Source organism: Pogona vitticeps, chromosome W (genome assembly GCF_051106095.1).
Source record: "Pogona vitticeps strain Pit_001003342236 chromosome W, PviZW2.1, whole genome shotgun sequence".
In the NCBI taxonomy this organism is placed as follows: domain Eukaryota; kingdom Metazoa; phylum Chordata; class Lepidosauria; order Squamata; family Agamidae; genus Pogona; species Pogona vitticeps.
Window position 1 is genome coordinate 2316454 of NC_135798.1, and position 27489 is coordinate 2343942.

A 27489-nucleotide genomic window follows, 5' to 3' on the forward strand; every position below is an offset into this window, starting at 1 on the left:
GTGTCCCAGTGGGGTTAAAAATTGAATTCGAAGACATAGACGTTTAACGTTTGTTCAGATCTATGAGATAATCCTGAGGGAAGGAGAGCCTCCCTCAGGGGGGGAGAATTTAGAAAATTCCCTCAAGAGGAAAGAATGGAAGAACCTGTCCCTTTTGAGGAGAACCTGTCCTCTGAGCCTCGAAGAAAGTGTGAGAGAAGGTTTGAGGAGTAATGAGCTTAATTAAGACCTTGATCATTCCTAGGGAAAGAGGAGATGGTGGTGGTGGTTTTCATTACCCCCTGTTGAACTTTTCCCTGTCAGGAAGGAATGTAAAGGGAAGACAATAATCCCCCCTCTCTCTATGTATATATATATTTGTGGTGTAGTCAGCTCAACGCCCCTCCTTTCAGCCCATGTATTATTATATATACAAAAATGAAACGTTAACGGTGAGGGCAGAAAAGTCCCTCCCTTGGCAAAGAAACACCTCCAGTTCCTGAAGGGGAACCTCGGACAAATCCCCTCAGAGGAGGCTTCAAATGGGGAGCCTTCAAAGGGAAGGGAGAGCCCACCCCTCACCTCATTTCCGCTCCTGATGGGAAAAGCGATCAACCCCCCTTGAGGCCCCTCCCCCTGCCCCCCATGGGTGGTTGTTCCCTGGCGTGCCTGGGTGTTCTCTTCCTTTCCTCCCTTTTTCTCCTCCCCCCCAATAGGGGGCAAATATGATTTATTACTATTTCCTTACTATAATGATATAGTCAATGTATTTTTGTATCCTCATTTCATCTCAAAGTATTGAATCTCCTGGCCTCCTTTCGCTCCTGGAGGGAAACTTCGGGTGAATCCCCTCAGATGAGGCTTCAAACAGAGCCCTCCCCGCTCGCCTCAGTTGCCCTTCTGAGGGGGAAAAGTGACCAAACCTCCTAGAGGCCCCCCCCGGGCCTTTGGTCCCTGGTGCGCCAGCGCCCTTGGGGTGTTCTCTTCCTTCCCGCCCTTATCTCCTCCCCTCCCCCTCCCCTCCTCAAGGCCGGTGATTGGAGAGAAGCCGGGAAGGAAGGGGGGGTTCTGGAGAGAGGAAAGAGGGGACACCCCTCCCCCTCAGAAGCCCCTCTGGCCCCCCTCCCTCGGCGACGATACCCTCTTCCCACCCATCTCTCTTCCTTCTTGGCCCCAGGTACGCACAAAATGGGGGAAGAGGTCGCTGGCCCACATGACCTCCCCTCCCCCTCTACCTCTCTCTCCCCCCAAGCTCTGTGGGCAGGGGGGCAGAGACCATCATTTCCTGGAAAATAGAAAAGGAACCCAGATGGCAAATCTCCCCCAAGGCTGGTCTTTTGCTTCTTCTGGGTCTCCCCCCTCTGTGTGGGGGGAGGGGGTGTCTGTCTCTAGGGGAGGGAGGGGGGCTGCTTTGGGGGGGAAGAGGAGTCCAGATCCCTCTCCGAGCAAGGCACCGTGGGGGTGGGGGTCCGTCCCGTGTTTTCCTGCATGGCAACACCCCCCACACACACCAAAAAAAATCATACCTTCTACAGGTGCATTTCAAAGGGGAAGGATAGAAAGGGGGCTGGCTCTCTCCCCCACACTCCAGTCAAAACCTCAAGGGAGTATGCCATTATGCTTAAGCGAAGCAGTTGCATACACCAGCAAGCTAGGAAACTTATGTTATATGCCATATATGGTAATGTTGTATTACCCTGAGCATGCTCAGTAAGAAGGTATGTTCTGTAAGTTTGTATACTGTATGGTGATTGGCTGTGTAACCTCTGTATTGGAGGACATTTTGTTGATGAATAAAAAAGGGCTATGGGTGTGCAGGGCAGAATTTTTTCTTCCCTCAAGCCAAAATACACCACGGCTGACCGTGTCGCTCCAGAACCCATTTGGCCCTGATCTTTGTGTCCTGTGTGATTCTTCCACACCTGTGTGGCGGCCGAACCACTACATCTGGTGCCCCGTGTGAGGCCTACTCCAGTGTGAGGCCTACTTCACTCTGTGAGGCCTACTCCACAGCGTGAGGCCTATTTCACAGTTTGAGGCTTACTTCACCGTGTGAGGCAATTTTGGACCGGCTGTTCAGATAGAAGGCCATCTCTCCCCTACTCACCACGCCCGGCAAGGGTTTCTGCGCGCATTCGTCTTCGGATCCCGGTGAGTAGGACGGTGAAAATTAGAACACACAGATCATGGGTTCCTCTTTGTCATCAGCCCAAAAGGCCTATGTGGGGGACTTGCAACAACTCCTTTCCTCAAAAGGTCAGAAAGCTACTAAAGAAGACATAATTGAATTAGTTCAGGCTCTCGCCCGTTTTTGCCCTTGGTTACCGGAAACAGGCACGTTGGACTTGGAAAAATGGATAAAAGTTGGAACTACTTTTCAGAATCATCCACAGCTCCCTTTCCGGGTTCTTTTTACCTGGTGCAAAATTTGAGCTTGCTTGGCGGATGTCACTCCTAGAAATATTCTCTTCAATAGTCAATGGGAAAATGGCACGATCGGTGGTGATTTAATTTTGCATCAGATTTTACCGCCAGCACCGACTCCCTCAGCACCTCCTCCGATTTATGAACCACCATTGGAGAAGATTCGTCCTAAACCACCAGATCAGAGATTGGAAAAATGGGCTAATAACGACTCGGACGACCTTAATTTGTTCCCTGGGGATGAACATGACAAGCCTCTCCATGAAAGGCCACTTCCTAAGCTGTTTCAACCTTCCCTTATTGCTTGTTCCATTGCTGCAGCTCTGGTAGAGATGGGAAACTCTCACCATTCTACTGTTGCCACTGCCACTGCATTTCCTACTATTCGGGGAAATCCGGCTATTCCGGGGCAGCCTGGGGATGATCAAAACCCAGGTGTCGCGGGCATTCCTGCTACTCCTTTCCCCTTTTTTGAATACAGTGAGTCGAGCTGAGATGTCCAGCGCTCCGCCTTGCCCGGTAATTTTTGACTCCTTTCAGCCTGTCACGCCTGACACTGTCGCCAGGGCACTTGACCGCTGTCGTGCCACCACCTCCTCCCTTGACCCCTGTCCGGCCTGGCTAATCAAAGCAGCCAGGCCTACAACAACGGAATGGGCCACTGCAATAACCAATGGGTCTTTCCTTGAGGGCAGATTTCCATCTGCCCTCAAGGAGACACTCATTAGGCCCATCAGGAAGAAACCAAGTTTGGCGGCGGACGAGATTGGCAACTATAGGCCCGTCGCCAACATTTCTTTCCTAAGTAAGGTGGTGGAGAGGGTGGTGGCTGACCAGCTCCAGGCGCACCTGGATGAAACAGATGCCCTGATCCATTTCAGTCGGGCTTCAGGCTGCGCCACGGTACAGAAATGGCATTGGTCGCCCTGTGTGATGACCTATTGAGGGAGTCTGACAGGGGCAAAGTGTCCCTGCTGGTCCTCCTTGACATTTCAGCGGCCTTTGATACCATCGATCATGGTATCCTCCTGGGGAGGCTCTCCGAGCTGGGAATAGGGGGCCTTGCATCGCCTGGCTCCGCTCCTTCTTGGAGGACCGCCCCCAGAGAGCGCAGCTTGGGGAGAGCATCTCAGCCCCGTGGAATCTCAATTGTGGCGTCCCACAGGGGTCGATCATCTCCCCAATGCTGTTTAACATCTATATGAGGCCTCTGGGTGGGGTCATCAGGGGGTGTGGAGCCCGGTGTCATCAGTACACTGATGATACCCAGCTCTACATCTCCTTTCCACCGACCGCAGGTGATGCCATTCTGTCCCTTCAGCGCTGCCTGGGGACCGTACTGCAATGGATGCAGGAGAACGGGCTGAGGCTGAACCCGGACAAGACGGAGGTACTAAGGGTGGGCGCCCCCGCAGTCGGGGGCTTGGTCCCATAAATGAGATCAAAAACCACGAAACAGGAAAATCCAGGCTCCCTTCACCCCCGTTCGGAGTTATCTGCTTGAGTCAACACAGTTCCCGGGACATGAACTCTTGGCAGCCTGCATTTAAAGTCTGTTTCGATTTTATTAAAAAGAAACCACTTAATACCGCATCTTTACTGTTTAATGACTCAATTTTGGTCACGTAAGCCAAATTAATTATCTATAGGGAAACTGTTCTGTTCAAAGGACTAGAAAGGCCAATTATTAAACAACATAAGTTTATTTAAGTGAACAAAGAAAACATTTCTCTACAGTTTCATTTCTAAGCAACAGCATAACGGTTCAGCACCTTCTATAAAAATTAACTAGTAAACAAAACAAAATCTAAACTATAAACTAAGGTAAACAAACGATATTCTTACGCAGTCCATATTGTTGAATTAGGTTCCTTCGCTTGGATCAAAAAAACGCAACGCCATGTTTTCAGAATCCCAAAACTCTCTTCTCCCTCCCCGAGTTACTTTTTCCAACCTCTTGTAAATTTCTCCAACCTGCCCCCTCCTGACATATTCAACCAATCACGAAGGCAAGAATTAGCATAGGGCACGCCTTACTTTCCCACCAACACCAAAGAATTGTTTATCATTCAGGTTAGAGATATTTTGACTCTGCCGTGTTTTCCTCTCCAGCTGCAGCGATAAGAAAAGCTGAAAATAACTACTAGTAACTTAGCCTGTGTCAGAGTCAAAATGGATTCCTCTATGGTTAAGACATGACTACATAACCCATCTCTAATTAGAAAAATACACTTCATCACAGGAAACTCCCTCTCCTTTGGGGGGTGACCCTCCCTGCCAAGGATGGGGTCCGCAGCTTGGGGATCCATCTCGACCCAGCGCTCACTATGGAATCCCAGGTGACGTTGGTGGTCCGAACCGCCTTTTACCATCTCAGGTGGGTAGCCCAGCTGCGGCCCTATCTTGATGTTGGGGTGCTCACCACTTTGGTGCATGTGCTCATAATCTCAAGATTAGACTACTGTAATGCGCTCTACGTGGGGCTGCCTTTGAGGTTGCTGCAGAAACTTCAGATGGTGCAGAACGCGGCGGCCAGACTCCTTAGTGGGGTGAAGAAATTCCAACACATCTCACCCACTCTGGCCGCTTTGCACTGGCTGCCCATCCGATTCCGCATCGACTTCAAAGTGTTGATGCTCACATACAAAGCCCTAAACGGTTTAGAGCCTCGATATTTGGTGGAACGCCTTCTGCCACCAAGATCTACCCGTATCACTCGCGCGAGCCAGGAGGTGAGGCTGAGGAGCCTAACGCCGAGGGAGGCCCGGAAGGAAAAGACAAGAAATCGGGCCTTCTCGGTGGTGGCTCCTCGCCTCTGGAACAACCTTCCTCCTGATATTCGTGCGGCTCCCTCGCTGGGTATTTTCAAAAAACAACTAAAAACATTGATGTTCCGGCAGGCCTTCCTTCCCCCAGCCAATTTCTGATTCCTCTTTTTTCCCCTTGTGTTCGATCTAATTGTTGAATGTGTTTTTATATAAGTTGCCTTAGTTACTGTTTTATCCTTGTTGTAAGCCGCCTAGAGTGGTCTACTGATCAGATAGGCGGGATATAAATAAATAAATAAATAAATAAATAAATAAATAAATAAATAAATAAATACTCCAGATCGCTACTCCCCACTTCAATTGAAGTTGGTGAAAGACTTTATGCAGGCTGTTCGAGATTATGGTCCTCACTGTTATTTCGTTAAGGCACTGCTCGCTAACATAGCTGCCTTAAGCTTGACACCTGGTGACTGGAAATTGCTTGTTAGGTCTGCCCGACCCCCTGCTCAGGCTCCCATTGTCCTTGATGAATTCAAGTTTTTAGCAGAAGGGCAGGCTGCCCGAAATGCACAATCAAATATTGCCGCCGTATGGCTTATCACTGAGGGTCAGCTTAATGGCACTGGTAATTTTGCGATGGTCACTCAGCAACTCACTCTAACAGATGTGGCAATTCAGCAAATTGCACAACTTATTCAGAAAGCTTGGTCGAAGATTCCCAGCCCCCGCAAGGGTGGCGGATCCCTTGGCTTTGCCCATATTCAACAGGGAGCCACTGAATCATATTCAGACTTTGTTAGTCAGCTCATGACTGCCACCAAACATCAAGTGGAAAACAAAGAGGCTCGGGCAAGAGGGGGCCAGCCCCAGGCCCCGTAAAATCCCAGGGGTTTCACTCTCCAGATGAGAGACACACTGGCGTGTTGCCTGTGCTATTTTTCCGCCTTCATCTCCTACAGCATTACCAACAGGAATTATCTACTCTCCCGGTCAGAGTCAAGCCTATATAGTAGAATGGCTTCATCTTCCACACACTCCACCGAAGATCTACAGCTTGATTGAAGTGACTTCAGACCTACTTGCCAAGGCTCGCTCCTGTGTTCTTCAACTTACTGGGACACACCGTGTCACTTTACTTACCTTTCTCCTTGTGAGAAGCAGAAAGACTCTTACAAACCTCTGTTCCTTTTCAGGTGGCTTTCGCAGGCTTCTCTGGTGCTGTGCTTGCCAATCCTACTAAGGATAGACGGCTTACCTTTCTTTCTTATGTCTCTTATACTCTTAGTTCCTTTTTTGCAGATTGTCCGATTCCGCGAGGTCGTTACTTGGAAAGATCAAGAAGGCAAATGGCAGTCTCGCTACACTACTTCTTGCTCCTCTGCTCAACGTTCTGAACTAACTGCTGTTATTCTTGCTTTTAACACCTTCTGCATAAAGCCGTTTAATCTTGTTGTTGATACTCAATATGTTTATCATCTTTTGCGTCATCTTCCTCACTCTTACTTAACTCCTACTATGGACCGAGAACTTTATAATCTCTTTGACTCTCTGCAGGCCCTTCTCCATGCTCGCACTGCCTCTGTCTTTGTCACTCATATACATTCTCACTCTGGACTCCCTGGTGTTCTGGCTGAAGGTAATGCAATGGCTGACTCGCTTCTCCATTGCCCTGTATCTGTCGTTTTTTCTCTATTTGATGACCCTCTCCTTTCTCACTCATTTTTTCATCAATCAGCTAAGACCCTTCACAAGCAATTCGCCATTCCTATGTCTCAAGCACGTGATATTGTCTCTACCTGTTCTTCCTGTGCTACCTCTCCCCTAAATCTTCCTTTTGATTCTGTCAATCCACGCGGAACTGGTCCTAATGAAATTTGGCAGATGGATGTTACCCATGCTCCATTGCTTACTCCCTTTTCTAAGGTCCATTTCACTGTGGACACCTTCTCTGGTTTTATTTGGGCCACTCCACTTAAAGGAGAAACTATTCGTCATGTGATACAACATACCATCCATTGTTTCACCGTTATGGGATGACCACTTTCCCTCAAAACTGACAATGGACCTGCATATGTTTCATCTGCCTTTTTAACATTCTGTAAAGACTGGGGAATTAAGCTTACTCATGGGATTCCCTTTAATTCTACTGGTCAAGCTATAGTAGAACGTGCTCATTTAACTTTCAAATCTTTGCTTTCTAAACAGTTGGATAGCAAACATGTTCCTGTCGCCGATATACTTTTTTGTGTTGCTAAAGTATTATATGCTCTTAAGCATCTTTTAATCCTCATAATAGGAATCTGACTCCTGTTGAGGTTCATTTTAGAACACAGGAGCAGCTTCCACGTCCTTTGGTCCCCTACCGTATCCTGCCGGACCCTCAGTGGCACGGTCCCGCCCAGCTCATTACGTGGGGACGCGGATACGCAACAGTAGAAGTGGACGGAACACCTTGTTGGATTGCTGTCCTGCATCAGGCAATGGTGATCCGAGATGAAATAATAGTACTCTGTTTCGTAGTTGTTATTAGTGTTTCCTGTTACTCACCCTCATGGAGGGACAATTATTTCATGAAAGAGATTGCAAAAGTTTCGGTTATTAACTGTTATATATGTGTTCATTTACCCAGTAATTCCTTTTCTGATGGATCTTTTATTAGTGTACCCCTACCTGCATGGACGTCTACTGTCATCAAACCCACGTTCTCATTTAACACTTTTTACTCTCTCCTGCTAAGGGGGGGGGAGAGTGAAACTATAATAACCTTTTACAACTTTCAAACTTTATAGAAGTTATGTTTAATGACACAATACGTGCCTTTAAATTTGTTAATGTTAAACTTAAAAAAAGAACTTCGCACTGTAACCTTACAAAACTGATAAGCTCTCGATTTTATCTTAGCTAGTAAAAGTGGTGTTTGTGTCTTGATTGGTGATGCTTGTTACATCTATGTTCCTGATCATTCTTGATATTTCTTAAACACTTTCTGACATGGAACATCACATTACTCAATTCAATTCGGTGTCAGGTTTTTCCTTTTGGGCCTTCTTTTAGTCATGGCTACCATCATTCGGTTTTGGATGGCTCCGACAATTACTTATGTACTTCGTTATTGTTGTTTGTGTTCTCGTATTGAGTTGTTGCTGCATACAGTGTATTCCAAGCTTGATTCACACATTTTGTAATTGCCTTGCTCGTGCTACTCCTACCTCCTCCTTAGCCCTGTAGCAATTATATCAAATCCGTTACCATGTGCTTAATACTGAACCCCCTACTCCAGATAAAAAACCGTTTCTTAGTTCTTCATGCCTTTGTCATAATTCATTGGACTCAGAATATGTACGAGTATTTAATTGGCAATGGCTTCTAAACAAACTAAAATAAAAACGGAGATGTGGGAGTACGCCATTGTGCTTAAGCGAAGCAGTTACGTACACCAGCAAGATAGGAATCTTATGTTCTTTACCCATATATGGTAATGTTGTATAACCATTTACATGTGCAGTAAGATATGTTATGTAAGATACGTTATGTAAGTCCACGTACTTTATTGTGATTGGCTGTGTAACCTCTGAATTGCATTATGGGAGAAATAAAAAAAGGGCTACGGGCGAGCGGAAAAACTCTCTTTTCCCTCAAGCCATAATACACCACGGCTGACCATATCGCTCCGGAACCCAATCAACCCTAATTTTTGCATACTGTGTGATTCTTCCACACCTGTATGGCGGCCGGACCGCTACATCATCTCTTGATTTAAATTTCGGATAATCCAACATAAGGCATAGAGGGAATTATAGGCGGAGCAAATAATCTCATGTATTTACACATTTTTAATGTCTCACAAGTATAAGGATTTGTACTTGCTCCTTCTTTCTAATTAGTTCTATTGTGTAAATATAAGTGTTAACTACACCAATATCCTTATCTCTTTCTATTTCAACCCAATCTGGGATTTCATCTGTCTGTATAAACTTTAGTGCTTAAGTAATTTGAAAGGCTTCATAATACTCCCTAGCCCTCCCTTCATGCTTTGACCATATTTGACACTGCTTAAGAATTTTAGTTTCCCCCCCTTTCTCCCCGATAAACTTTTCCAGGGTTTGTTTTTTTGGCCATAATTTTATTTTTTAAATTTCAGGTTGTAATGGTATGTTTTGAAATAAAAATAAAAATGTTGGTAATATATGTACTTTAACTAATGCTCTAATGCTTTTAATGCTGCCCTTTCCTTGGAAGTAAACCATTTAAAAATTTTCAGTGCTATTTATTATTCCTGCTTTCATTTTACTTTTAGAGTGACCCTGGTCAGTGGAAAAGCAGATCACAGAAGAAGGTGGCAGCCTGTGCAGGATGGGGAGCGAGATCTTCTGGATCCAGGCTAGAGAGGTCTCCACAAGGACAAAGAGTTCTGGAGATTTCTGGAAACGAAGTATCTTCTGGTAAGGATCCCTCGGCCACCTGGGCACAGATTTGTCCTGCCAGGATGCCTCGATTCTAACATGCCACTGTTGATAGAAGTGGCCCAACCTTCAAAGGTTCAATGAAGGTCACAACCAATTAATCTCAAATAATCCAAGAACCACCAGTCAACCTCAGAGCTGTTCTGCAATGCGGGCTATTTACTGGAGAAAATGATCATGAATAGAATAGAAACACTCTATTCTATTCTATTCTATTCTATTCTAATGACCGTGGACTGGCACAATTCCCCTCAAAGGCCAATCTGGCCAAAGTCACCATCTGGCCCGAACAGTGGCCTCTTCTACTCTGGCCATCCCGGGTGTCCATCGCAGGCATCCTTTCGTTTCCTCATTATCAATTCCAACACTGGATTTTCCAATCTAAATCACGACACATTTTAAATAGTCCATTTTTAGGTCTGGGCTTGATTTCTGGTTAAGTTTTTCTTTTTTTTATCATCATCATCATCATTAGTCATACATACAAAACAAAAAACTAAAACCTGACAAAAAACCACACCAATAACATAAAAACATCAAAAGTAAACATCCATATTGCACCTATAGATCAGAGATTTCGCCATTGCCTGGTCATCTAAATATCATCAAAAGATTGTAGTGAACACTGATTCACCATAAACTGTTTCTTCCCCAAAGTTCCTGTCTTTTCCTAGGCCCAATTATATATAAGCTTTCCAGCTTTCCTTTACAAAGTGTCTCGGCTGATCCCGTAGCAACTCTAAAAGCATGTCTAGTTCTGCAATACCCAGTAGCTTCGTTAAGAGCTCGTCCACCGTTGATATTTCTCTGTTCTTCCATTTTTGTGCCCAGAGTAACCTAGCTGCAGTAAATATATACAAGAGACAATATTTTATTTCCTTACCAATAATTTCTGGCATTATATTCAAAATTTCAGATTTAAAACTTAATTTTCCCAAACCTGCAACCATTTTTATTTTGCTTTTTTGCATGACCACCATACATGATAATAAGTCCCCGCATTATTTTTTTTACATTTCCAACAAACATTACTAATCCCTTCTTACATTTGTGCCAATCTTACTGGAGTAAAATGCCATCTGTGCAACATTTTAAGGATGTTTTCTCTAAGATTAACTGGTTTAATCATCTTATAGTTATCTTTCTACATTTTTGTCCATTCAGCAATATCAATATTATAGCCAAAGTTTTGTGGCCATTTTTCATGCCCTCCTTCAATCTCTCATCCTCTAGATCATACTCTGATAGATATGTACAGTGGTGCCTCGCATAGTGATCACTTGGTTTTACAGCGAAATTGCTTTGCGATTTTTTTTTTTGCGATTGCAAAAGCGATCGCTTTACAATGGTCCCTATGGGCTATTTTCACTTTGCGATGATCGCAGGGAAGCAATCATCGCAAAGTGCCCATTTTCACACAGCTGATTGGTGGTATCAAAATGGCCACCGGGTAAAAAAATGGCTGCCCACTGTTTTCAGGCACGGATTCCTTGCTTTAGAAGCACAGAAAATGGCGGCGCTATGGAGGATCTTCGCTTAAAGGTGAGTTTTAACCCCATTGAAGGGGTTTCAATGCATTTCTATTTGGCTTTTTAATATCGCATAGCGATGTTATCGCTTAGCAGCAATTTTTTGGCACAAATTAACATCGCTATGCAAGGCACCACTGTATACATTTTTTGGATTATTTTCTTTTGTGTAAATCCATTAATTCAGCCACCTGAACTTTCCCCTCAGAAAGCCCATGTTTTTGTCCTTTTTATAGCTTAATTCTAGTTTCAGCACTGAGCACCAATCTGTTGCTAGACCCAGTTTCTCGAGATCTTGTTTATCTTTCATAGCTTAATCTTTATATGTGAGTAAAACTCCTTTCCGATTCAGTACTTTCAATATAAATGCCTCTATTGGTGCCACCCATATTGGGACTTTCTTATAAGTTTCCATTTGAAAATTTTGCCATACCGGACTTAATCCTTTCCTCACAATGTGTTCTGAGCAATATGTCTGTTCTTTGAATTTTCCATACCACACATATGCATGCCAACCCAATTTTAAATCATGGCCTTCCAATTTCAGCAGTTTTTGATTTCCTAATGTTATCCATTCTTTTATCCAGACCATGGCACATGCCTTGTAATATAATACCTATTCAGCAGTCCTAAACCACCTTTCTCTTTTAAATCTTGCAGTTGTAAGTTTTATTCTTTGATTTTTGGCCTTCCATGCAAATTTCGAGATCAGGCTGTCATGATCTAGGTTATTGAAGCTAAAATGTAATTTCTAAATGGGATTTGTAGTCATGGAATGATGTAGAAAGGAAATCATATCAGCCTGTGTCATTTTTCTAGAAGCTTGGAGAAGTTGTTTTCTTTACAGTTAGCTAGGAATGTTATTGTGTAGATAGCGTAGCCAAGGCCAAGCTAGGCGAAGGCAAAGGCGAAGACAAGAAGTCATAACATCGATAAAAGAATGTCAACAACATCTGCAGTTCTCATGAGAAAAGGAGGTTGTTATGGAAAAGGAGAGGCCCAGTAATGAACAAATTTTACTGATAATCAATAAAGGTTTATGACTAACAAAGGGCTAAGCAAAACTGCTTATGGTCGCAGCTGCTGTTGCAAAAATTATTTTAGGATATTGCTTGACTAACACAGAAAGAGGATGTGAACTTAGACACAGATGCCTGGTTCAGCAGAAATGTTCTAGACAAAGTTGAAAACAGGAAGTTAAGTAAACAATGCTACTAACTGTTGACCCAGTGTAACCGATGTACCACAATTATGTGGTTTGGAAATAGCTTTTGCTGAATGTTGAAATTGATACTAACAGTTATTATGAGAAATAATAAAAAGGAGGCTGGATGATCAAGAGGGAGGGCTTTGATTTGGGTGGGAAAGGGGTGGAAATAAGGGATATTAATTAGTTAGATTGTGAACCCATTGGCCAACTGGTCATTGGGGCAGGGAGATTATTTTGGTATATAAATCAATGCTGCTACCTCATTTATTCAGAAGTTCTTGGGGGGGATTTCCAACTTGAACTTCCCCACTGCTGCAGTGAAATATAAATAAAGCTGCTTCCTGCTTTTACCCCAGAACTTGTCTAAGAGTTTTATTTGCTCTTAGAAATTTTACTTGTAACAATTTTCTGGTGTCAGAAGTGGGATAAGAGTTTCTCACTTGTGGGTGGTAGTGGGTTCGGACGCCTGTGTCCTGGGGGCGCCTGGTTGATTTCAACTGCCAGGAGACATTTCTGGGCCTACTCCCACCGCAAGGGGATCTCAGACGGACCACCTGAGGTGAATGCAGGAACAAGCTTTCATCGGCCAGCCGGACAACTAAATTGGTGAGTATTAAATTTCTGGGTTGGTTGGTGTGGGGAGTGAGCGGCTTGGATGTGAGTGTTTGTGATCCCTTTATTGTTCCCGGGGTAGCCCAGGGTTCCTCTGTTTCTGGTATCAGAGAGTGGTGACACGTCCGCACTGCAAGGCCCACCGGCCGCTATAACCCATGTAGGTACGGAATCAGCGCTCCGATTCTCAGGGCAGATACCTCTAACCGCAGCGTATGTGCATGATTGTTGCGAAAGCCGCCTTGATAGTTTAGGTTAGACGTGGTACCATGGGGAACAGTGCTAGCATTATTAAGGATAGGAAGGAGTCAAAAGGGAGACATCCCTCTCCTAAGGTTGTTGTTGTTGTTGTTTTTTAGTCGTTTAGCCATGTCCGACTCTTCGTGACCCCATGGACCAGAGCACGCCAGGCCCTCCTATCTTCCACTGCCTCCCGGAGATCTGTCAATTTCATGTTGGTTGCTTCGCAGACACTGTCCAGCCATCTCATCCTCGGTCGTCCCCTTCTCCTCTTGCCGTCACACTTTTCTAACATCAAGGTCTTTTCCAAGGAGTCTTCTCTTCTCATCAGATGGCCAAAGTTACTGGAGCCTCAGCTTCAGGATCTGTCCTTCCAGTGAGCACTCAGGGTTGATTTCCTTTAGAATTGATAGGTTTGTTCTCCTTGCAGTCCAGGGGACTCTCAAGAGCCTCCTCCAGCACCATAATTCAAAGGCATCAATTCTTCGGCAGTCTGCTTTCTTTATGGTCCAGCTCTCACATCCATACATCACTACAGGAAAAACCATAGCTTTGACTATTCGGACTTTTGTTGGCAAGGTGATGTCTCTGCTTTTTAAGATGCTGTCAAGGTTTGTCATCGCTTTCCTCCCCAGAAGCAGGCGTCTTTTAATTTTGGGGCTGCTGTCTCCATCTGCAGTGATCATGGAGCCCAAGAAAGTAAAATCTGTCACTGCCTCCATATCTTCCCCTTCTATTTGCCAGGATGTGATGGGGCCAGTGGCCATGATCTTAGTTTTTTGATGTTGATTTTCAGGCCGTTTTTTGCACTCTCCTCTTTCACCCTCATTACAAGGTTCTTTAATTCCTCCTCACTTTCTGCCAGGAGAGTGGTATCATCTGCATATCTGAGATTGTTGATATTTCTTCCAGCAATCTTAATTCCGGTTTGGGATTCCTCCAGTCCAGCCTTCCGCATAATGTATTCTGCATATAAGTTAAATAAGCTGGGGGACAATATACAGCCTTGTCGTACTCCTTTCCCAAGTTTGAACCAATCAGTTGTTCCATATCCAGTTCTAACTGTTGCTTCCTGTCCTACATATAGGTTTCTCAGGAGATAGATAAGGTGGTCAGGCACTCCCATTTCTTTAAGGACTTGCCATAGTTTGCTGTGATCCACACAGTCAAAGGCTTTTGCATAGTCAATGAAGCAGAAGTAGATATTTTTCCGGAACTCTCTGGCTTTCTCCATAATCCAGCACATGTTGGCAATTTGGTCTCTAGTTCCTCTGCCTTGTCGGAATCCCACTTGTACTTCTGGGAGTTCTCGGTCCACATATTGCTGAAGCCTATCTTGGAGGATTTTGAGCATAACCTTGCTAGCGTTTGAAATCAGTGGAATTGTACGGTAGTTGGAGCATTCTTTAGCACTGCCTTTCTTTGGGATTGGGATGTAGACTGATCTTTTCCAATCCTCTGGCCACTGTTGCGTTTTCCAAACTTGCTGGCATATTGAATGTAGCACCTTAAGAGCATCATCTTTTAAGATTTTAAATAGTTCAACTGGAATGTCATCACCTACACTGGCCTTATTGTTCGCCAGGCTTTCTAAGGCCCACTTGACTTCACTCTCCAGGATGTCTGGCTCAAGGTCAGCAACTACATTGTCTGGGTTGTCCGGGATGTCCAACTCTTTCTGATACAGTGGGGTCTTGACTTAAGAACGGCTCGAGTTAAGAACATTTTGACTTAAGAACCACTCTCATAGGAAAATATTGACTTGACTTACATACTCATTTCGTTGCACCCACTTGTGAGCGCAATGACAAATAAATTTCTTATGTCTTATGTCTTATGTGTTATACTTAGATTTGAGTTAAGAACTGAAAAAAACCACGTGGGAGGCAGGGAAAGTGCAAAATGTGAACTTTCAGTTAACTGTTGGCCAGTGAAAAGGGTGCCTGTCTGCTTCCTCACTCCTCCCAGCGTTTAGAGAGTGGATTGGGAGTCTTCAGACTGCCTGGTACTGCCTGGACTGTATTTTCCCTGCCTTCCCTGAACCTTTCTTGACCTAAGAAAAAAGAGAAACAAAATATCCCCCTCTAGTGGTCGAAGGCAGAATAGCAGCTTCCCATTAGTTTCTATGGATGGAAAAGAGCAGATACGGATCAAATGGTTTTCAATGCATTCCTATGGGATATGCAGATTTGACCTGAGAACTTTTTGACTTGAGAACCGCCTTCCAATACGGATTAAGTTCTCAAGTCAAGACCCCACTGTATAATTCCTCTGTGTATTCTTGCCACCTCTTCTTGATGTCTTCTGCTTCTGTTAGGTCCCTCCCATTTTTGTCCTTTATCATGTTCATCTTTGTACGAAATGTTCCTCTAATATCTCCAATTTTCCTGAACAGATCTCTGGCTTTTCCTTTTCTGTTATTTTCCTCTATTTCTTTGCATTGTTCATTTAATAAGGCCCTCTTTTCTCTCCTTGCTATTCTTTGGAAGTCTGCATTTAATTTTCTGTAACTTTCCCTATCTCCCTTGCATTTTGTTTCCCTTCTCTTCTCTGCTATTTGTAAAGCCTCATTGGACAGCCACTTTGCTTTCTTGCATTTCCTTTTCTTTGGGATGGTTTTTGTTGCTGCCTCCTGTACAATGTTACGAGCCTCTATCCAAAGTTCTTCAGGCACTCTGTCCACCAAATCGAGTTCCTTAAATCTGTTCTTTACTTCCACTGTGTATTCATAAGGGATTTGGTTTACATTATACCTGAGGAGCCTAGTGGTTTTTCCTACTCTCTTCAGTTTAAGCTTGAATTTTGCTATGAGGTAGAGGCAACTAATGTGGAGGTATCGGTTCCAAAAAGTACCCCTTTGGGTAGGTTAATGGATAGGTGGGATGAATTTAAAGCACCCCACACAAAATTGAGTGAAATGGTGGATCTTTGTACATCCGTTTGGCCTCGATTTGAATTGCTGGACATTCCGTATCAGAAGTGGCCGACAATAGGAAGCTGCGAGAATGAGATTTGCTACTATATGAGGACATATCTTATCAATAATCCTGATACCACTCAAGGACAATGGCCCTATTGGCAGATATGGAAGAAGTTTTCAGGATCAGGACATTGCGGGCTGGAGTCATAGGGACTACGGCTTGCTAAAATAGGATCGGACGCTGTCAGTGGGACAAGCGTTCCGAAAGGGGAGCTAGAGGAGCTTCCTACGGCCCCACAGTGGGATGTCCTGGATAATCTTCCTCCATATTCTCAATATGACTGGCTCAAATGGGCAACCACTCCCGAGGGCCAGAGAGCATTAAATGAAAGAGATGAAAAACTAAAAAGAAAAGAGCAGGAGCGAGAACGTCCTGCCGGGTGCCTAGAGGGCACTTCTAAAGAAAGGTCAGAGGTGAAGAGGGTGAAGAAATCTACTGGAGTAAGGAGGAAAGAGTTGGAAGAAATACAGGAGGGAAATGAGAGATATGGGGATGGGAGAACTTTTAAGAATAAAGGAGAAGAAGTAGACGAAACTGCTATCATGCCCCTGAGACAGGTTCCTATAGCGACGGGGGTGTATGGGTTTGTGGAACAACCCCTCACGGCTTCAGAACTGAGAGCCTTTATGTTGAATATGCCTAAATGGGAGGACGGACCTATAGCATTTGTTGAAGCATTAAATGCCTACTTAGGAATCTCTGTCTATACACCGGCTGAATTAAGTTCAATTTTAAAACATGTTGTAGGACATGAGAGATTCTTAGGGGCAGTCAAGAGGGGGAGAGAATTGTATGTAGCCGAAGGGAATGTGAGGGCTGACCAAGCAGAGAAAGTACTACCTCTTGCTCCGGAAGAAGTTAAATTTGACCCCGAAACAGATATTAATGATGCAAAGATATTTCGGAAATATATCCTTAAAGGACTAGCGAGCTTCGCTCCAATCCCCCTTAATGTAGACAAAGCCTTCAAGCACCAAAGAAAGGACGAAGGAGCAGATGAATATTTAGAGAAGCTGAAGAAATGGACGAAACAATATACAGGGCTAGACCCAGAGAAAGAGGAAAACCAGAATACCTTAAAATTGCAATTCATCCAGGGTGCAGCTCCGGATGTAAAGAAAAAGCTATAGAAGATAGAATATTTGGCAGATGTGTCCCTGGAAGATCTAGTAAAGAAAGCTAGGAAAGTTATTGCTATGAGGGAGGAAGAGCAAACTAGGAAACAAGTCAAAATGTTGGCGCAGGCAGCAAAGGAAGTACAAAGGGAGAATGAGTTTGTGAAAAAGACAGGAGGATGGCAAAATAGGAGCAGAGGAGGATACAAAGGGGGTGAACGTAGGGGTCCGCCCCTGCCCCCTGATGTTTGCGCTTTCTGTAAGAAAAAAGGACACTGGAAGCGGGAATGCCCAGAGAATCCCCAAAATAAAGAAGGGGAGCAAGATGGGGCAGAAAAGAGAAGGAATGAGGTTAAGGAACAAAGAAGGCAAAGAGATAGAAGAAGAACGGAGGGAAGAGAATTGTATCAACAGGTGATGCAGCTAGAGGAGGATTCAGACTAGGGGTGTCAGGGGCTGTTACATCAAGGACCCACATTTAAAGAGCCCTTGATAAATTTATTAATGGGTCCAGAAAAGGAGAAAATAACATTTCTAGTAGATACTGGAGCTACACGCTCTACATTGTGTTGGAAGAATCCTGATTGGCAATTCACAAAAGGAAGGGTGAAAATTTTAGGAGCAACTGGACAATCAGAGGAAGTTCCGGTACTGCAACCCCTTACAGTCAGAATAGCGGGCGAGGTGGGACCAGGAGAATGGCATGATTTTCTGTGGGTGCCTGGGGCAGGAACGAATCTGTTAGGTAGAGACATAATGGGAAAATTGGGTTTGCAAATAACTTGCCGGGAACAAAGGTGTCTTGTAACAGTAGCTATGTTGAGAGAAGAAGATGAAATGCAAATTGATCCTAAAGTTTGGGCCTGTCCTGGGAATCCAGGACTTTTGAATATCAAACCAGTAGAAATAGAGTTGAAATCAACTAAAGTGGTACAGCAAAGGCAGTACCCTGTATCAAAGGAAGCTGAGGAAGGGTTGAAGCCAGTAATAAAAGAGCTGTTAGATGATGGGCTCATTGAAATTTCTAATTCATCATACTGTACTCCGATCTTGCCGGTCAAGAAGCCAGATGGGAGTTACAGGATGGTACAGGATTTAAGGAAAATAAATACAATTGTGAAACCTAGAGCCCCAGTCGTTCCAGACCCCTATACTATCATGAACGGGATACCAGGTGAACATGAATAGTATACCGTGATTGATTTGAAATCGGCATTTTTCACTGTCCCAATAGCAAAGTCTAGTGGTGAAGTATTTGCATTCCAATGGCCACACCCAGAAACTGGACAAATGACCAGGTTCCAGTGGTGTGTGTTACCACAAGGTTATGTCGAAAGTCCGACTATTTTTGGGGAAATTCTTGCTCAAATCCTTTTGGAATGGCAGCCGGAACATGGCTGTCATCTCATTCAATACGTGGATGACCTCCTGCTGAGTGGGAGGCTGGGAAAAGAGGTCAGAAAGGATTCAATCAGATTGTTAAATTTCCTAGGGGATAAAGGGTTGAGGGTTAGTAAGAAGAAGGTTCAATTTGTTGAGAAAACAGTGAAATACCTAGGACATATACTAACTAGTGGAAAGAAATGTTTAGGGGAACATAGGATCCAAGCATTGATGGAAACGCCAAAACCAAGAACAAAGAGACAATTGCGAGGGTTTTTGGGCATGGTAGGATTCTGTCGTGCTTGGATCCCTGAAATGTCAAAATTGGTTAGTCCGCTGGTAAAGATGTTAGGGCAAACGGAACCAGATCCCCTAATTTGGAACAAAGAGGGCAACTGAACCTTTGAGGAGATAAAGAAGAGGCTAACAGAGGCCCCAGCTTTGGGCCTGCCGGATATACAGAAACCTATACATCTGTTTGTCTCGAATCAGGGAATGTTTGCAGCGGCTGTGGCAGCACAGAAAAGAGCAGGGACAATGCAGCCTGTAGCCTATTTGTCTAGAACCATGGATCCGGTAATAGAGACATGGCCGACATGTGTACAAGCTTGCGAAGCAGTAGCTACTATGGTGAAGGTGGCTTGCAATTTGTTTCCTTTGTATGCTTTGGAGGTACACTCTCCCCATCAAATTAGAACCATACTGACAAGCAGATGGATGAGCAATCAAAGGCTCATGCAAGCTGAAGCATTATTGATAGAGGGAAATGACCTACTGATAGTGGTAGATGAAGTAGAGCCGGGAAGAGGCCTCCAACCATTAGAGGGATACAAAGTAGAATCGCCTGACCATGATTGTAGGCAAATAGTGAATTTTCAGACAAAATGGAGGATTGATTTACGGGAGGAACCATTGGAGAACCCAGAGGCTATTGAATGGTTCATCGATGGTTCCTCCAAAGTAGTAAATGGGGAACAGAAAAGCAGGTATGGAATTGTAACTGAGTCTGGGGAAGTGGTGGAACAGGGACAACTCCCTCCATCGATTTCAGCACAAACAGCTGAGGTGTGGGCATTGAAAAGAGCTTTGGAACTGGGAGAAAATTTGGATTTGACTATCTACACTGACTCTCGGTATGCCTGGGGAATAGCTCATGCCTTTGGAAAGATTTGGAAGGAGCGGGGATTATTAAATTTCAGGGGAAAGACAATAGCTCATGAGAGGATCATTGAAGAAACTCTTGAAGCTCTTTTCAAACCTTGCACTCTGGCTATAGTACATATTTCAGCACATCAAAAGGGGAACGCTAAAGAAGCAACAGGGAACCGAGCAGCCGATAAAGCTGCCAAGGAAGGAGCAATTAGTGGACCTCTAGTTCAAATTGCTGTGGCTCGAATTCCCCAATATGGAGTAAATCCAAAGGAAAAATGGGTGTTTACACAAAACGAATTAGAATGGATGAGTGCAAATGGAGTCAAAGAGGAATCAGGCACATGGATTAACCCAGATGGGAGGGAATGGGTTCCTAAGTCTGCAGCAAATTGCATAATGCAAGCGTTACATTCGGGAGGGCATTGGGGTACTGAGGCACTGGTGAATGCTTTCTTAAAGGATTACTTAACCAGAAGTGTGTGGACAATTGCTAAAGGAATAACTCAGAGTTGTGAGATATGTCAGAAGGTGAACAAATCAGGAAGACGAAAGGTAGAGAAGGGAGGCCGAGAGTTGGTGACTAGGCCTTTCGCTGGAGTACAGTTGGATTTCATTGAAATGCCACGAGTGGGAAGATTCAAATACTGTCTTGTCTTAGTGGATCACCTTACTGGATGGGTGGAAGCTGTACCTGTAGTGAAGGCCACAGCCTCGGCAGTAGCTAAGGTGTTGCTAGAGGTGGTTTTGCCTCGCTTCGGATTACCTAACACCCTGGATTCAGATTGCGGAAGTCACTTTACCGGTAATGTGGTGCAAAAGGTGGCAGAGGCATTAGGTATAGAATGGGAACTTCATACACCTTGGCATCCTCAGTCTAGTGGAAGGGTAGAGAGAGTAAATGCTTTCTTAAAGCAAACTTTGCGAAAATTTGTGGTGGAACATCGTCTGCCTTAGACTAAAGTTCTTCCTATAGCCCTTTTCTCCATGAGAATAAAACCCCGAACTGACATAGGTCTATCACCCTTTGAAATGCTGTATGGACATAATGTTCTTGGGAGGGGAAAGTTCACAGGAGCAGTGCATGAGTTGGGTGAAGCTGCTCTGAAAAGATATGTTCTGGCCCTGTCTTCTGTGTTGTCGTCTAACAGGATCCAAGGAATACAGCACCATACCATACCACTGGAGGCTGCCGTGCATCCCTTTCAACCCGGACAATACGTGTATGTGAAGAGGTGGAACCACAGTCCGTTGGAGGCTAAGTGGGAAGGACCGTATCTAGTCTTGCTGACCACCGAGACAGCAGTCCGGACAAAAGAAGCCGGTTGGACTCATCACACCCGAACAAAGCAGGCCGTGATCCTGAACAGCGGAACCAAAGAAGAGCCATGGGTTTGCCAGATCCCCGATCCACAGGAGCCACTCAAGATGAAAATAAAAAGGAGGGGCAGAAGTGGGTCAGGGGCAGAGGAATAAAAATATTGGTGTTGTGGATTCTGTTCTTAAGCTGTTGGGATGGGACTGAAGGTGTGATTAGAGGAGAATTTAATGACATACAGGCTAGAATGAAAGAAAACCTGTGGGTAAAATTAGCAAAAATTGCAAAAGTTTCAGACTTTTGTCTAGGTCCTGATGATACCGTACATGGGATGTTGGGAACTTGCCTTATTCCAGTTTGTAAGGAGCCCCAAAGTATTGCAAATCACACAGATTCAGGCCAATGGTTTGACGAATCCATTGTAAAGTATACTAACTCACATCAATGGGGATACATCACCAGGCGACTGCTGGCTGATGCTTTCTTTTTACACACACCCATAGTGGCAGCTGGTGAAAGCACAACCTGTGCTAGAGTGGTCGGTTGTTTTTCAAATAGATGTGTGAAGACCCCGAGGGCCACATGGAATTGTTCCCAGCCAGTAAACATCTCATACAATTGGGCTCATGTGATTCTGCCCCCTGGTTGGTTTTTCACATGTGGGCAGCAAACGTTCAATTACATTCCAGCAAATTTAAGTGACACTCTTTGTTGTTTAAGTCGTTTGGTACTTAATTTACCAAGAAAGGAGGAATTGTCATTAGGATATTCTGGGAAAAAACCTAGAATAAAGAGAGACCCCCACGACTTGAGCCCAGATTGTAATAGTCATGTACACATTTTAGTGATGCAGAATTCTTGTCCTTAGGAGTATCTTTAGTAGGTGTTCCAGCTTTGGCTGTGTATAACGCAAAGCAGGTATCAGCTTTGGCATGTGCGTTAGTCAAATCTATCAATGAAACCTCTACAGCTATTAGTCTTTTAAACCAAGAGCAGCAACAGTTGCGGGGAGCTATACTTGACAACAGAGCTGCTCTCGATTATCTGATGCTTAAGGATGGACGAGGCTGTGAGAGCTTTCATAACCTATGTTGTTTTAATCTGACCGACAACAGTAAGTCAATTCACCATCAAGTAGCTGGTCTTAGGGAGATTGTAAAGAACATCAAGGAAGACGCAAATCCTGCATGGTGGGATTGGCTTACTGGGTGGTTGTCATTTGGGTGGCTAAAATCATTGTTTGTGGCCGTATTAGGATTTATAGTGATCAGCCTAATTGTGTGTTGTGGCCTACAGTTCTTAACCAAGTGTTTTCCGAAAGCCATTCCCTCACCCTGGGGAAAACAAGGTATGATTACTATTAGATTGGTAAGAACTACCGCATTGGTTGAAAATCCACCTGTGGAGGAGCCAGATGTTTCTAGTGATTATGCGTCAATGGAAATGGATAAGGTCTCCTGCAATTATGAGGAGATTCCAAGAGAGTAAAATTTGTTCAAGTGTTTGGGGCTGGATTGTTATGGAAAAGGAGAGGCCCAGTAATGAACAAATTTTACTGATAATCAATAAGGGTTTATGACTAACAAAGGGCTAAGCAAAACTGCTTATGGTCGCAGCTGCTGTTGCAAAAATTATTTTAGGATATTGCTTGACTAACACAGAAAGAGGATGTGAACTTAGACACAGATGCCTGGTTCAGCAGAAATGTTCCAGACAAAGTTGAAAACAGGAAGTTAAGTAAACAATGCTACTAACTGTTGACCCAGTGTAACCGATGTACCACAATTATGTGGTTTGGAAATAGCTTTTGCTGAATGTTGAAATTGATACTAACGGTTATTATCAATTTTTCAAAGTCTTATTTATTCAGGTTTTTGGTCAAGAATTTCGTATTTTCGTAGTTTATTTTAAGATATAAGAAGGCTCCAGATTCTTCTATATTTCCCAATAATTAATTCTTCCATACTATCCATGGGATTTTCTATTATAAATACTAAATGATCAGCATATGGTTGTAGCTTAAACTCTTCTCCCGATTCTAGGGTCTCTAATTCCAGTATTTCCTCTTACTGTATTTGTCTATTCAAAATCTTTAATGTTAGAATAAAGGGCAACGGAGAAATGGGGCAAACCTGTCTTGTGCCTTGTTCAATTTAGATATCTTCTGTTATTTGGCTGTTGACTTTGATTTTGGCCTTTTATTTAGTATATATTGCTTTAATTCCTTTTAGAAAAGTTCCTACTCCCATCTTCTTCAATTGCAGCAACATAAACTTCCAGTTAAGTTGTTTTTTTTCAACATCATGGTTAATTTCAGTAATTTCCTGATTGCTGAAATAGTTTCTTCTTATTCTGAAGATAAAACAGCATTCTAGGATAAAGAAGTCCCAACTGCTTGTTCTAAATACATTTTTTTATCAATAAGACTATTTAAAAATGACCTTTTCTACACTGCATCCATTTATATGATTTCTCATCAGAGTGAGTCCACTGTGAGTTCTCTAATGTAAACTAACTCTATGGTTATGACTGAAACTCTTTCCATATTCCATGCATTTATATTGTTTCTCCCCTGTATGAGTTCTTTGATAGGAAATGAGGGAACTGTTCAGATTGAAGCTCCTTCCACATTCCATGCATTTATATGGTTTCTCCCCCGTGTGAGTTCTTTGATGTGAATTCAGGTTACTGCTGCGACTGAAGCTCTTTCCACATTCCATGCATTTATATGGTTTGTTTCCAGTGTGGGTTATTTGATGTAAAATCAGGGCACCACTGTGACTGAAGCTCTTTCCACATTCCATGCATTTATATGATATCTCCCCGATGTGAGTTCTTTGATGGGAACTAAGGTGACTGCTGCGACTGAAGTTCTTTCCACATTCCATGCATTTATATGGCTTCTCCCCTGTGTGAGTTCTTTGATGTAGATGCAGGGAACTGCTGCAACTGAAGCTCTTTCCACATTCCATGCATTTATATGGCTTCTCCCCTGTGTGAGTTCTTTGATGTAGATGCAGGGAACTGCTGCAACTGAAGCTCTTTCCACATTCCATGCATTTATATGGCTTCTCCCCTGTGTGAGTTCTTTGATGTAGATGCAGGGAACTGCTGCAACTGAAGCTCTTTCCACATTCCATGCATTTATATGGCTTGTCCCCTGTGTGAGTTCTTTGATGTAGATGCAGGGAACTGCTGCAACTGAAGCTCTTCCCACATTCCATGCATTTATATGGCTTCTCCCCAGTGTGAGTTCGTTGATGTGAACTCAGGTGACTGCTTTGACTGAAGCTATTTCCACATTCTATGCATTTATATGGTTTCTCCCCAGTGTGAGTTCTTAGATGTAGACGCAGGGAACTGCTGTTAATAAAGCTCTTTCCACATTCCATGCATTTATATGGTTTCTCCCCTGTGTGAGTTCTTAGATGTACACGCAGGGAACTGCTGTTAATAAAGCTCTTTCCACATTCCATGCATTTATATGGTTTGTCTCCAGTATGGGTTATTTGATGTAAAATCAGGGCACCACTGTGACTGAAGCTCTTTCCACATTCCATGCATTTATATGATATCTCCACGGTGTGAGTTCTTTGATGGGAACTAAGATGACTGCTGCGACTGAAGTTCTTTCCACATTCCATGCATTTATATGGCTTCTCCCCTGTGTGAGTTCTTTGATGTAGATGCAGGGAACTGCTGTAACTGAAGCTCTTTCCACATTCCATGCATTTATATGGCTTCTTCCCTGTGTTAGTTCTTTGATGTAGACGGAGGGAATTGCTGCAACTGAAGCTCTTTCCACATTCCATGCATTTATATGGCTTCTCCCCTGTGTGAGTTCTTTGATGTAGATGCAGGGAACTGCTGTTACCAAAGCTCTTTCCACATTCCATGCATTTATATGGTTTGTCTCCAGTGTGGGTTATTTGATGTAAAATCAGGGCACCACTCTGACTGAAGGTCTTTCCACATTCCATGCATTTATATATCTCCCCAGTGTGAGTTCTTTGATGGGAACGAAGGTTACCCTTCTGATTGAAGCGCTTTCCACATTCCATGCATTTATATGGCTTGTCCCCCGTGTGAGTTCTTTGATGTAGACGCAGGGAAGTGCTGTTACCAAAGCTCTTTCCACATTCCATGCATTTATATGGTTTGTCTCCAGTGTGGGTTATTTTATGTAAAATCAGGGCACCACTCTGACTGAAGGTCTTTCCACATTCCATGCATTTATATATCTCCCCAGTGTGAGTTCTTTGATGGGAACGAAGGTTACCCTTCTGATTGAAGTTCTTTCCACATTCCATACATTTATATGGTTTCTCTCCAGTGTGAGTTCTTTGATGTGAACTCAGGTGAGCTCCTTGACTGAAACTCTTTCCACATTCCATGCATTTATATGGTTTCTCCCCAGTGTGAGTTCTTTGATGTGTACTCAGGTGAGTGCTGTTACTGAAGCTCTTTGAACATTGTAGGCATTGGTATGGTCTCTCACCTCTCAGAGGGTTTTCATGTGAAATAGTCACTGTGCATTTTGATGCTCTTTCCTTCTTATATGCATTGACTTCGTTTCTCCTGTGGGTGGACTGTGTCACGTCTATTGTCATCTGAGGCACCCTTGAATCTTTATCTGCCCAGAGAACCTTTTCTCTTTCCTTTTCCCTGTTGATTTTTTCAGGTGATCAGAAGTGCATCTTCATCAGCAGCAAAATCTGTAGATTTATTTTTTTTCCTCCTGTTTTCTGGCTTCTCCTCCTCCCTTTTCCCTTTTTTCAGTTTGTAGAAGTTTTTTCATGCTTCATACTTGGATTTTTTTCCACTGAAAGAGTGACTCACTACATAGAACTCCAGTTGTCCTCTTCATCACCTAATGGAGAGAGAAAAAGAGATGAAAGAGGAGTCCTATCTTCAAAAAGTGGAACCAGGGAACTACAGACCTGTCAGCCTGAAATCTCAGGCAAAAAATTGTGCTGATTACAAAGCAGACGCTCTGCAAGCAGATTGAAAACATTTCAGTATGAACTGAAAGCCTATAGAGAAAGTCTGAAGGGATTGGGCATGTTTAGCGAGACCTGAGAGCACTCTTTTCTAAAGATAGGCCTGAATTCATTTGGGCAACACCGACAAAATTCAATGGTGCAGAATCACTGATGCAGCACATAACATCTCCACATCCCACCGGTGAGCTGGGACAGTCAACTTTTTCTTGTGTACTGCTGAGGTCCTTTTCTCCAGCTGTGTGCCAATCCAGAACAGAGCTCAGCTGGCCCTTCCCTGCCTCCTCTTGCAGTCAACCAATCATTAGGTCAGTGGGGGGAATCCTTGTCTGACTTCCTCACCAGAGTGGTCAGCTGCAGGAAGAGGCAGGAAGGGCTGATCCACTTCCCAGACTGGAGCATCAACAGAGAAGAAGGACCCTGGTAGTGCATGACAAAATGTGAGTGGCCTGGCTGGCTCAGGGGCTGGGAAGAGGTTGTGAAGTTTGTTGTACAGTCAGAATTAATTTGGGTCCATCTCTACTTTCTTGATATGATAGCATCAAGCAGGGGATGGGACTTGATGGCCTGACATCCCCCTTCAAAGTTTAATTATTCTATCATTCGACACCACTGCTGGGGGACTCGCAGTTGCATGACGGGGGATGTGAGGAACGTTGTCTTTGCTGCCCTGTCTGGTTAAGCAAAATAACATAGGGGGAAGTTTCCACTGTGCTCATTAACCTTAAGAACAGCACTCTTCCAAAATACCATTATAGTCTCTTCCATGTGCCACCTCAGATGCAAACTGTGGCAAGTTCTAATAACTAAACAAACAACCCCCTCCCCAAAGATTGAGTGCTAAAATGAGTCCACTACTGCCACCACGTCAGGAATGCCCCCTCCTTAAAAGTGCTATCCCATTAGGGGAAGGGGCCAACTTGAATTCCCCGTTTCACCAGCTTTTGAACCCTAGATTGAGTAAAACTAGAAGATGCGGAAATGGAAAAATATGGGCAAGCTTCTAACTGTACATTTTCACTTATACCCTTATTTGGGGACAAAATGCTGTTGGCTGTGTATTTTAATCCTTGCACATCAGGCTGACCAGGTAGGACACCCAAAGAGGAAAAAATAGCCCACGTTGCTCTTTGGCTAAGGCAGTTCATTTAGCACTCAAACTCTTATTCCCCGAGGATCACACTTGGGTAAAATATAATATGAAGTTTATTTAAAAGATTAAAAAATTATGATACGTAAGATATTCAAAAGAGATACAAGATGTAGTATTAAATTGCCAAGCTGCCAAAGATTAGCTGAACTTTTGGAAGAAGTTCCT

The 27489-nt window shown here is 43.8% G+C and overlaps 2 protein-coding genes across 5 annotated transcripts in view; both read right to left on the reverse strand.

Annotated features, from left to right (window-relative positions):
* The window catches only part of LOC144584981 (uncharacterized), a 464602-nt gene that overhangs the window by 282439 nt on the left and 154674 nt on the right, over positions 1 to 27489 (reverse strand).
* Positions 4088 to 27489, reverse strand: part of LOC144584976 (uncharacterized) — a 178045-nt gene continuing 154643 nt past the window's right edge. For all 4 annotated transcript variants that reach the window (XM_078382369.1, XM_078382371.1, XM_078382370.1 and 1 more), the window contains exon 3: positions 4088 to 26041. In XM_078382369.1, coding sequence (XP_078238495.1) covers positions 23673 to 25781 — 2109 coding nt within the window. In that variant the 5' untranslated portion in view covers positions 25782 to 26041 and the 3' untranslated portion in view covers positions 4088 to 23672. The remainder of the gene's footprint in view (positions 26042 to 27489) is intronic.